Source organism: Poecilia latipinna, unplaced genomic scaffold (genome assembly GCF_001443285.1).
Source record: "Poecilia latipinna isolate Pla-1442-1.1 unplaced genomic scaffold, P_latipinna-1.0 Scaffold1672, whole genome shotgun sequence".
NCBI classification, from domain to species: Eukaryota; Metazoa; Chordata; class Actinopteri; order Cyprinodontiformes; family Poeciliidae; genus Poecilia; species Poecilia latipinna.
The window spans coordinates 54520-66634 of record NW_015114288.1 but is presented as its reverse complement, the minus strand read 5'-3'; the positions used below and the strand labels follow the sequence as shown (position 1 = coordinate 66634).

At 40.7% G+C, this 12115-nt stretch overlaps 1 protein-coding gene across 2 annotated transcripts in view; it reads left to right on the top strand.

Moving 5' to 3' along the window:
• The first annotated feature begins 1259 nt into the window (after positions 1–1259).
• rcn3 (reticulocalbin 3, EF-hand calcium binding domain) overlaps positions 1260–12115 on the top strand; it is a 12338-nt gene continuing 1482 nt past the window's right edge. Inside the window, exons 1-8 of one of the 2 annotated variants that reach the window (XM_015059956.1) lie at positions 1260–1365; positions 3589–3822; positions 4906–5099; positions 5235–5407; positions 6342–6402; positions 6483–6574; positions 7493–7600; positions 8186–9006. In XM_015059956.1, the coding sequence (XP_014915442.1) occupies positions 3605–3822; positions 4906–5099; positions 5235–5407; positions 6342–6402; positions 6483–6574; positions 7493–7600; positions 8186–8293 (954 nt within the window). In that variant the 5' untranslated portion in view covers positions 1260–1365; positions 3589–3604 and the 3' untranslated portion in view covers positions 8294–9006. Of the gene's footprint in view, positions 1366–3588; positions 3823–4905; positions 5100–5234; positions 5408–6341; positions 6403–6482; positions 6575–7492; positions 7601–8185; positions 9007–12115 lie in introns of those variants that run through there. The other variant, XM_015059955.1, reaches the window with a different exon arrangement.

Genomic DNA, 12115 nt, shown 5'->3' with positions numbered 1-12115 from the left:
TAATTAACACCGTGCTTCTTGATTATTATCAATGAAGTTACTTTAGGTAAAACATTTAAAAAGTTTAACATTTATCATCTCTATTATGCATCAAGCATTTATCTCAGTTTTTAGAATTGTGGTATTATTCCGATGAAAACTCCTGAATTTTGCTCCAAGAAAAAGCAGAATATTACAAGATAAAAAGGGTTTTTGAATAGAGAAATGTATCATTTCCAAGAATGGAAAGGACAAACTTATTCTATTAATGGACAATAAAGAGCAGAAACAAACAGAATCACTCACTAATTTCTTCAGTCAGTAACTAGTTGTCTGATTACTACCTCAGAGTTTACAGTCATATTAGTTAACAAACTCGTCACAATTTTTCATAGTATACATAGTTCTAAAGGTATTAGTAACAATTTAAGTAATCCATACAAAAAAGCAACCAAAATAAGTTCAGAACTTGAGTAAAAGATGCTGAACTCTCAGAAAGGGAGGTGGAGAAAGGTCTGGAAAGTCAAGACATCAGCTGTAATCTATCAGTGATTAGAAAACCAGCGTACATGGAGATTAAAAAAAAATCTCCATGGCAACCATCCAGCTGTGCAAAACACCTAGGTGGACCTAGCCCCGCCTTTGAGGCGCAGCTCCTCCTCAAAGCTGCAGTTTCCAAAGCTCTGAGCTTCCACCTCACAGAGCAGCCCTGCCCCATGACTGCCCTACTCAGCTCCTTCAGACTAACAATTAGAAAACACCTGGTGGAACTGTGGAAATGCTGAGTTCATTATAGGAGCTACTTCTCAGTGCAGTGCTGGTAAAAACGTTGTTCAAGGGTTAATAGAGGAGTGATGTTGTGATGACTTCTTAAAGGTGGAGTTTCAGAAAGACCCGGAGCTTTTAAAATGACAAAGGCCCAATTACATGGAGCTAAATTACTCAGTAACATTTCATTTAAGTAATTTTTTTATATACATAGCATTAAAAAAAGAAAAGAAAAAAAAGTTAACATAGTTGCACACCATACTGTCTCTTTAAAATAAAAAGTATTCCTGGTCCTGTTAAGCCCAGCCTTCCGGGACAGCGCCTGCAGAAGGTTCTGCGGTGGGAAGTGAAGGATGCACAAATTGGGAAAAGTTACTCCGACGTGGGGCGCGTGACAACGTGGCGGTATCCAGCCAATAAGAATCTATCATACAATACTTTCCTGCTATGTGCCACTTTCTATTGGTTGGGATTTTCTTCAAGGCGTCGGTAATTGGTTAGCCACAGAAGAAGTCCCGCCCCTTTTTCTTTGTTATTTAAAGAAGCAAAATGCCAACGCGTACCTCTGTTCTGAGAGCTGTGCTGTGGGAGGAGGACCGTTCTGCTGCCAGAGAGCTGGTGAGCTTTTAAACTTTGTTGTAGATACTCCAGCTTACTGTTAGCTTATTGTTAGCTTACCTCCACATCTAGTCAAAGATGTCATGGTTCCGTTAGTACCCTACACACAGTGCACGCAGGAAACAAGAATGTTTTCAATGATGATAATTTGAGGCTTTCAGGAAACTGAGACTTTCTGCTGTCAGTGTGTGCTGACCCTTCACCTACCAGGAGCCAACAAGTGTTTTAAAAATGACTCAAGATGTTTTCTGTCTGTCTACTGGGAACTTTCTCTGTGTTCATGTTTATAGCCTTAGTTGATCAAATGCATTGATTAACTGATCAGCAGGTCTGAACATCTTTATACAAACCGGATTTCTGGTAGTTTGCCTGTCAGAAAGATGCAGATGTTCAGTGATAATCATGATGATCATGAGAAGCAGTTCCAAGCCCACCAACTAATTGTGGCAAAGATCAACTATGCCTGGAAATTTCCAGAATAGTTGCTGTTTTTTTTTCCTTTAAGGTTGTTCAACCTGAGCTCTCTCTGTGTAGGCCGCAGTGTTAATGCTGATGCCTGTGGTGTTCAAATCAGAAGAATGGACAAATATGTAATGTTTGGAAGGGTTGTCAGGAAAGGGCTTCATCTAAACATAATGTGAGAAAAAGGTGACCTTGGGATAAGGAAGAATTTCAGGTCAAAATTGACAGATTTAGTGAAAACCAAACTAAGCATGTCAACAAAATAATCCTCTATGCCATCATGTCATGGTGGTAAAACAGGGGGTCATGGGTTCTTTCAGGCGTTGACCATGAAAACCATGAAGATTTTCCAGTATTTCCACAAACATATTAATTAAATGTAGAAGAGAAATTTTTTTTGCTATTTTTCTTCAATTTGTACAGTCTTATATAGATTATCTTAAAGAAAAATGTGGCAGTTAGTTATTTTAGTGGCTTCGTCTAAAGAGAAGCACTGCTAAGCTCTGATCCTGTTTTTATAATCTAGATGTTGAAAGGCTTATAAGTGAATCCATCCATCCAATTTCTGTACCCTTGTGGGTCAGGAGGGTTGCTGATGCCCATCTCCAGTGAACATTTCAGGCAAGAGGCAGGATCACCCTGGACAGTTTGCCAGTCTGTCACAGGGCAACACATAGACAGACAGGACAAACAATCATACACACTCACACCTAGGGAGAATTTAAAGAGACCAATTAACTTGACAGTCATGTTTTTGGACTGTGGGAGGAAGCTGGAGTACCCAGAGAGAACCCACACATGCACAGGGAGAACATGGAAACTCCATGCAGAAAGACCCCAGGCCGGGAATTGAACCCAGGACCTTCTTGCTGCAAGGCAACAGAACTACCAACTGTGCCACTGTGCAGCCCTTATGAGTGAACCAATATGTAATAATTTATAACATTTACAGTGTTTATTTTTTCAGGCTTTGGAATATAAGCAGGAATATGCTAAATTTAGTAGCATTTTTTTAGTGCTTATTAGTCAGAATATAATGACTCTTTATGCGTTGTGCCCAAAAATGTTTAATACACTAATATTATCTAATTGGTGAAATGTGTTCTGGCCTGACAGACATGTTGTCAGCTGTACATTTAAAATGATTCATTTATCAGTGATAACTGCAGCCCTTGTCGTAGCTTTTTGTGTTTTTAATCATATTATCTGTAAATTACTGAATTTAATTTTCAGGAAAAAGTGCAAGCAGCCATTTTTTTCTGCTAGCTGACCAGCAGTGCTTTGGTATACCTTAATACTAGTAACCCTAACAGACCTACAACGGTATTGTAAGGTCAAAGGTGAGGGTAGATGCCTTAATGCCGTGTTTGGACTTTAGCTGAGCTATAAACAGAAGCGTGTGTGAAAACTTCCAGAAAATGAAGTGATGTATAGAGAACCAGACGTTCTCTCATTGATGAGGCCCAAAAGGAAAACACGACTCAAATGAAAGCTTCAGGTTGGTCCTAGAGCTTCCTGGATTGGTGTGGAGTTTAATATTTTGCCTTATTTTTATTAAATAAAATGCTGTAAAAAGTTGCTTTTGGCTTGTGTTCGGATCATATTTCGACCTGGTATGTTCCAGATGCCTGACACAAAACATGGTGTAGACGATGTAGACCGAGTCAACCTGGAGATGGAGGAATATTCAACCATGTGTCATGTCCTTCTCAGAATTTGATTTGCCATATTTCTTTATTTTTCTCTTTCTTCATACCTCAGTCATAAGAAATCGGCCATGATGCTGCTGAGTTCACTGCCGTACCTGTACTTGCTGGCTGCCGCTGCTCTAGCAGTCCCTGCTCAGGAGAAGAGGGTCCATCACCAGGCCGGTCTGAGCGACCACGTCCACGACGACAGTCAGAACTACCAGTACGACCATGAGGCCTTTCTGGGCAAAGAGGAAGCCAAAACATTTGACCAGCTGACCCCCGAGGAGAGCAAAGACCGACTGGCGTAGGTTCTGACAGTCCTGGTTCTGTAGAAAAACGATCATTTCTGTCTTAATTTAGTTGTGGCTGGTGTTTAGCTTTCTTTTATCATTTGGTGACAAATTAAAACGTAAGGTTTCTATGAATATGGTTGATCATTGCTTTGGTCTGGCGATTCACAGCATCACTGGACATAAAACACTCGGGTCATTTTACAGGCCTTTTCATTTCTAACTGAAAATGGAGAGTAATTATTATAAGTTTGTTATGATCTTGGATGGAAATTCCAGGAGAAAATCTAAAGTGCTGACATAGTGAGGTAAGTTGTAATGGTCCAGTTCCTCATTGCTCCAAATTTTGCTTCATTATTTTGACGGTTTTCTTCTTTTCTTAATGAGAACTATACAAAAAATAACAAACCCCCCAAAAATGAGCAGATTATGTGGCTGTATTTTAATCTTAAGTTTCTCTTAATATTTTCCAAATTAATTTTCTGCATAAGTTAGATGACAATGTTTTATATTTACTCTGATGCTATTTTTGAGCAGGTAAACTCCCCCAGTAATTTTGCCTTTTTTATTTGAAAAAACAATAAATATCCTTGTATAGTGCTTTATCAAGTCCAGATTCTAAAGTGCTTCACTCTACAGTCACTTACACTCAGGAGCCACAGCTGCCATGCATCGGTGCCACCAGCAGGCAATGTGGGTGAAGTGTCTTGTCCAATCAGGACAGAGACAGACGGAGTGAGAATTGAACTGGCAACTCATTGATTTAGGGACAAACTCCCACCTGCTGTCGCCACCATCATCCAAATGACATGGATTAATTTTTTTTAAAAAGTTTAATAAGATTACTATTCAAGTTTTTAATCACTCCATAAGCTCCATATTTAGACAATCACAGCAACATAATCTGCAGACTAAAATATTATTTTGGCTCAGTCTAATGTCAAGAAGAACTTTTATGAAATTGATCTGTGTAAGAAATGACCTCAATAAAATAATTTAGACTTTCAGAAATAATCATGTTTCTCAACAGACTGTGTGTGGTTTCTGTTTTCAGTGACTAACTGTGAGTTTCGTCTCCTCTGACTTCGTCTCTACAGGAAAATCGTGGACCGGATCGACACAGACAAGGACGGCTACGTCACCCACTCAGAGCTGCACCAGTGGATCAAACACAGGCAGAGGAGGTACATCGAGGAGAACGTCAACAAGCACTGGAAGGACTACGACCAGAACCGGGACGACAAGATCGCCTGGGAGGAGTACAAGAACGCCACCTATGGCTACTACCTGGGTAACACGGGCTTCCTGTCCGACTTCCTACTTCACTCAGTCTCATCTAACACAGCAATAATCAGCTTTGGTAGTTACTCGCTGAACTGTGACTGAACAGAGTTTGTAGAATCAGTTGAGGCCGCTTTCTGTCCAGGTGAGGAGTTCAGTGACATTGAGGACAAAGACACCTATAAGTCCATGCTGGCCCGGGACGAGAGACGCTTCAAGTCGGCCGACAAAGATCGTGACGGCATCACCACGCGCGAGGAGTTTACTGCCTTCCTGCATCCTGAGGAGTTTGACTACATGAAGGACGTAGTGGTGCAGGTAGAGCTCAGGCCTGACACCATCGAGGTGTCCGTCTCTGAAGAGTAACACCTGGTTTTGCCCAGTAGAATTTGATAAGAAAATTCAACTGATCTGCTTGTGACTGTGGAGCCAGAAACATGAGCTGACCTGAAGGGGCCAGTGGAGCTCAGGCTGTGATGTAACAAGTGAAAAAATGGTTCAGTCGGTTTTATTCAGTTGGTCATGTTATTACTGGTGTATGCAGTAATATATGCTGTGACATATTGGCCTCATCAGTTGCAAAAATGACTGCAAACATTCAAGAACTTTTTTTTTTTTTTTATCATTGTCAAAATCATGGGGGCCGTTACTTTTGAGCTTTACATCATGTTATAATGTTATTCCCTCATCAAAAACATACCTTAAGTGTTGCTTTAATTATTTCATGCCTGCTTGAGAAATCCTTTTTGATCTCCATGGCAACCATTCAGCTGTGCAAAATGTTAGGGGGGACCTAGCACCTTTTAGGATGAAGCTTCTCCTCAGAGCTGCGGTTTCCAACCTCACAGAGCAGCTTTCCCCCGCAACTCCCCACTGAGCTCCTACAGACTAGCCAGCAGCAATGAGCAAAAACCTGGTGGAATTGAGTATCTGCTGAGTTCATTATACGACGTACTTCTGAGTGCACTGCTTCTAAGAACAATGTTAAAGGCTTGAAAAAGAAATATTGTTGTGGCCAAAGGGAAATGTCAGAGCAAGAGTTTTTAAAGAGACAGAGGCCCAAATTCAAGGCATTAAATTGTCTAAAAGTCATATTTCTTTTAGGTCATATTTGACAAGCACAGCATTTTCATAACAACTGAAGGTAACATTGTAACATTGATTGTGCTATAAAGTGGCACCATGTGCCTGGAAAACACACAATACTGACCCTTTAAATGAAACTCAGTAAATCACTTTGTTCTCTCTACAGGAAACTATGGAGGACATCGATAAGGACGGTGACGGAAAGATCAACCTCCACGAGTATATTGGTAGGTCAGCCCTGTTTCCAGTCTGACCAGTGACCTCTGCACTGGAACCAGCCAGTGTTCATCATGTCTGCCCTCACCAGGTGATATGTACACATCGGAGGACAGCGAGTCGGAGCCTGACTGGGTCCAGACTGAGAGGAAACACTTTGAAGAGTTCAGAGACGTCAACAAGGTGAGAGCTGCTCACACCTGTAACATTTTATCATGTCTTAAAACGTTACTGTATTTTCTCAGGATTTGATGTGACAGGCCAACACAGTCATGTATGATTATAACGTGGAAGAACAATTGGAAATTTCCAGGGAAATGTTAAACTGTTATTCAGCAGTTTTAGGTCAGAACTTTGAGTAGGCCATTCTAACACATGGATTTGCTTTGATCTCAACCACTGTAGCTCTGACATCACCATGATGATGGTGTGTCCAAACTATCACCATTCAGCTATGGCAAAATGCCTTGATGGACAGAGTGCTGCCTTCAAGGCACAGCTCCTCCTTCCAAACTTCCTCTTCACATAGTGGCTGTCACCCACCACTCTCCTATTCGGCTCCTTCAGACTAGCCAGTAGCAATTGGCAAACACCTCCTGGAACTGTGGATCTGCTGAGCTCATTATAGGAGCTACTTCTCAGTGAAGTGCTGGTAAAAAGGTTGTTAATAAGGTAGTAGCCATGTTGTGATAACTTCCTGAAGGCAGAGTTTCAGATAGAGCTGGAGTTCTTAAAGAGACAGAGGCCCAGTTTAATCAAATATGACTTAAAGAAGTTGGCGTTTCAGTTTTTCATTAAGAAAAAAAAAAGCTTTTTATAATAGAAGACAATGTAGTTACTTGATAGTGTACCGGTAATTTCATAGCACAATGTGCCTGGAAAATACATATCACTGTCCCTTTAAATTTGAGTTTTTCAGTCAATCTTTTGATGAGGAACCAACCAGTCAGTGCTTGTTTTTGTCCCAGTCGATGATGGTTTTTGTCCCAGTTGGTGGTGGTGACTTGTTGCTACCCGTCTCCTGTTCTGCTGCTGCTGCTGATTCTGGTCCAGTTCTGTCCAGCCAGATAAAATAAGGTTCTGTCTTCATTCATGCTGCAGGATGGCTACCTGGATGCTAACGAAGTGGCCCAGTGGGTTCTACCAGGAGAGGTGGACCATGCTGACAATGAGGCCAAGCATCTGATCTACGAGACCGACACAAACAAGGTAGAGGCATGGTTGCTTAGAAACGGTGCATTCATCCCTAAGTGTGCACTTAAAATGTTCCACTGCACAGTTCACTTTTGTATCAACCCAAACAGACCAAGGAATCAAAGGATCCCTTTAAAGCGTTGTTCTATTGTTTGATCTGTCTGGCTGTGATTACATGACACCAGATTCATATTTCTACAACATGAATTAGTTACATGACTTGATAAAATCAAAGACTTTTTACCTTTTCACTATGCACTATAACTGTAAGGTTAATGTTGTTAAAATGACTGATTTTATTCTCTAGTTGAATCATGGAGTCAAAAGAACTCATTACTGCGATTAAGTTGCATGTTGAGTTAAATGACGGGTTAAAACGTAACATTTTGTTTGGGACTTTGACTTGACTCAGGACCTGACTCCAGACATTAGACTGACTCTGTTCTGCCTCTGCTGGCAGCACAGCGATGTATAATTGCTTAATTAAATTCATTATTAATCAGCTTCTCTCTCTCTGTTCTTCATCCCTCCTTTCTCCTGCTTCCCTCAATCACCTCCCAATCAACCCTTGTTGGATGAAATGCTGTAATCACTCAACAGGACGAGAAAATCACCAAGAAGGAAATTCTGGCCAATTGGAACATGTTTGTGGGCAGCCAGGCGACCAATTATGGTGAAGATTTAACAAAGAAACATGACGAACTTTGATGAAGTGTCCTTGGGAAGTTTGGGGTTAGGGTGGCATAGGGTGGGTTAGACTGGGTTCACTTAAGTCTCTAACGTTTTGACTCTTCATTATGCGGCAGTCTTGGGTAATCATGCCCCTTTATTCATGTATGGAAAGTTTACAACTAGAAATGCACTGAGAAATCAGCAGATATGAGCAGTAACCTGCCGGTCACACACAGAAATCCTTCTCTCTTTTTTTAACCCTGATCAGGGATTGAACCATCCTAAGCACTAGCAGGTCTCTTTGATGCTGTTTGTTTCGGATGTAGTTACTGAGAGAAGACTCAAACTGCTTCTCACATGTTTCTTATGTTTCAAATTATTGCCAACTTTAAGAAGGAGCTGGCACTTTGAGCAGATAACAGGAAGGCTGCACCAATAAAGCGGTGTGTCTGCTCATGTTGCAGAACATGCTGGCTTTGGAAATGCTAGCAAGCTTTTGGAAATCTCAGTGATCTGCATTCTCTAAAGAAAAGACACAGATGGTTGTTTTATTGCTAGTTTTTGGTATGAGATGTAAAAACACGCTAAATGTGAATTCTGTCTTCTTAAAACTCTGTTTTTTAGGAACTGTTCTCTGTGTGATATTGCCTTTGCATGTTCTTAAGGACCGCTCCTGGCAGGAAAGCTACAAGAACATATTATTTCAATTCTGTTTCTTGTAGGGAAACCCAAAATTATTCTTACCCTCATCAGAACTTTCAGAGTATTTTTCCTGAAATGAGTTGAGCAGCTGTCAGTAGATGAGCACATATTCAGCATGAGGAAAAGCTGAACAGTCAACATCTCAAACCAGTCGACTGTCCGTTGATGATACGTGTTCATCCAGGAGGAGTAGATGCTGCTGGTCCATCTGCTGGGATTCCTGTTCAAATAACAAACTGAACTTGGCTGCATTGTTTGACCAGAATCAGATCAGAATGTCTACTTGATTTGCAAAAAAAAAAGTAAATTCAGCCCAATCACACAGACGGACTCAAAATACTTGATGTGATATGTTGTGAATTGGTGCCATTGAGTTGAAAGGTTTGGGGGAAAAAAATTGACATTTGAAAACTTTTATCCTTCTCAAAAACTGGAAAAAAAAAATCATCATTTACGTTACAGCAGTCAGACCCATCTTATAAAAACTGAGCAGTGTTTTGCATATTTTCTCTCTTATTTTGACAATTGTTGAGCTGAGTCTTTATAGTTCACTTCCTTCATATATTCTGCCAATGCTGCCTCTCTGCCTGGGCTGCTACAAAATATTAATATTACAACCAGTCAGATGAAACATGTTGGTAAAATCCCCAAAATACTGTAATCCCTATTCTGCCAGGAGTATGAATAATTATGGTCTTAACTGTATTCCTTCTTTGAACAACAGATGAAATCTGTCTCTGCATTCTGATTGGTGCATCTCTGCTTGTAGCTTCCAGGCGCATGCTACAGGAAGCAGACACATACTGTGTATGTCAGGATGGTAATGCTGAGAAAGAGGCTGTCCTGTCTGGGTTTTTAGACTTTTCTTTTTTATTCACTTGGGTTTTCAGATTATCACACAACACACCAAGGTTGTAATGTCAGGTATGGATTTGAGTGGATTTTAATAGGAAACAATGTTCAGAAGAGAGGAAATTTCTATTAAAGTGACTTAAGTTTAGCTGTCAAGAGCAGAAATTGGGGGGACAAAAGAGGTCAAGGATGGACTTTGTTACAGAATTTTTATAGTTTGACAATTAAAGTCTTTTTGTACAAATATTGTCTGTGGTGTTTATGCTGTATTGTATGATTTTTGTTTTGCTTTAGTTATTCTGTAAAGTAGCTCATCAACCTGTGATGGATGGAGGTTCACTGCTGCAAATCTGAGTCATTTGATAATCATCTTCATGAAACTGGAATAATATAATTGAAAGGTTCATTTAATCAGTAACTCAGTTCACACACAATATAGATTAATTCCACAAACTGTTATCAAGCCTTTAATTCTGATTTTCTGCTTCTAGCCAATGAAACCACATTTAAGATCGGAACATCACATCCTGATCTGTGCTTTTCCAAATAGAGCTAGTGTTCTAGAATCTGAGGTGACCCAAAAGCTTGTGTTTAAGAAGATGAGTCTGACAAAAGAAAGTTGTATACTGTAAAAACATATGTATTAGCATTTATGAAATGTCACTTTTTGTATTAATCAAAAGAGGCTGTAAATGGTGGAAATATGACATTGTTTTGCTGGAAGTAGAACTCTATGTTGCATTAAGAAAGTTCTCAATTTAAAATATATTTCATTGCTAAAAAAAACAAAAACAATTTTCCTCAATGAGTTTCACTTCAGGAGCTCAGGTTCTCCTGACCCATTTGATAAAGTAGAATTATTAAAAAGTCAATTTGTATTTTATAACTGTAGACTGAAAGGAAAGGGCTCCTTCACATGGCTGGTCAAGTAGCACAGACCACAAGGATGTCCGACACATTTAAAACCAAGACTTCAGTGGGTTTTTTTCATCCAACATGTTAACTGAAAACCCAGAACTGAGCAGAAAAATGCAGGAAGGCAGTCAGGTATAAAGTTGATGAGACATCCCAGTGGCCGTCTAACTGAATGTCCATTAGAATGGGTGCGGTCATGTGACCAGTACAGGTGCGGAAAGGCTGAATTTGAGCCCAAAATTCAAGCTGCTGCAGTGTTTAAAGTCACTCAGTCAAAACACTGACATGTTACTGACACGCTCAGGTTCAGTGAGTCACATTCTGTACATTAGTGCTAGAACTCTGAACAACAGCGATATGAAGCTCCTTCTCTGCCTGGGCTCCACTTACACAGAGCTCAGTATGATCAACACCAGGGAGTGTTTAGTCCTCGCTTCCTCTTGGCCATTTGCCATAAATGTGTAAATGTCACATCAATGATTGTCACATTTTCTGATTCCAACAGAGAAACCTACAGTGGGGAAAAAAGTATCGTCACCAATTGTGCAAGTTCTCCCACTTAAAAAGATGAGAAAGGCCTGTAATTGACATAGGTAGACCTCACACAGAGGTCTACTATGAGAGACCAATGAGAAAAGTTAATCTCAATACTTTAATATATCCTTTGTTGGCAATGACAGAGGTCAAACGGTTTCTGTAAGTCTTCACAAGGTTGGCACACACCGCTGCTGGAATGTTGGCCCATTCCTCCAAACAGATCTCCTCTAAAGCAGTGATGTTCTGGGGCTGGCAACACGGACTTTCAACTCCCTCCAAAGGTTTTCGATGGGGTTGAGATCTGGAGACCGGCTAGACCACTCCAGGACCTTGAAATGCTTCTTACGAAGCCACACCTTTGTTGCCCTGGCAGTGTGCTTGGGATAATTGTCATGCTGAAAGACCCAGCCACGTTTCATCTTCATTGCCCTTGCTGGTTTTCACCCAAAATCTCACAATACATGGCCCCATTCATTCTTTCATGTACACGGACCAGTCGTCCTGGTCCCTTTGCAGAGAAACAGCCCCAAAGCATGATGTTGCCACCCCCATGCTTCACAGTTGGTATGGTGTTCTTTGGATGCAACTCCGCATTCACTTTCCTCCAAACACGACGAGTTGTGTTTTTACCAAATAGTTCTACTTTGGTTTCATCTGACCATATGACATTCTCCCAATACTCTTCTGGAACATCCAAATGCTCTCTAGCAAACTTCAGACGTGCCTGGATATGGACTGGCTTAAGCAGGGGGACACGTCTGGCACTGCAAGATCTGAGTCCCTGGCGTCGTAGTGTGTTGCTGATGGTAGCCTTTGTAATATTGGTCCCAGCTTTCTGCAGGTCATTCACTA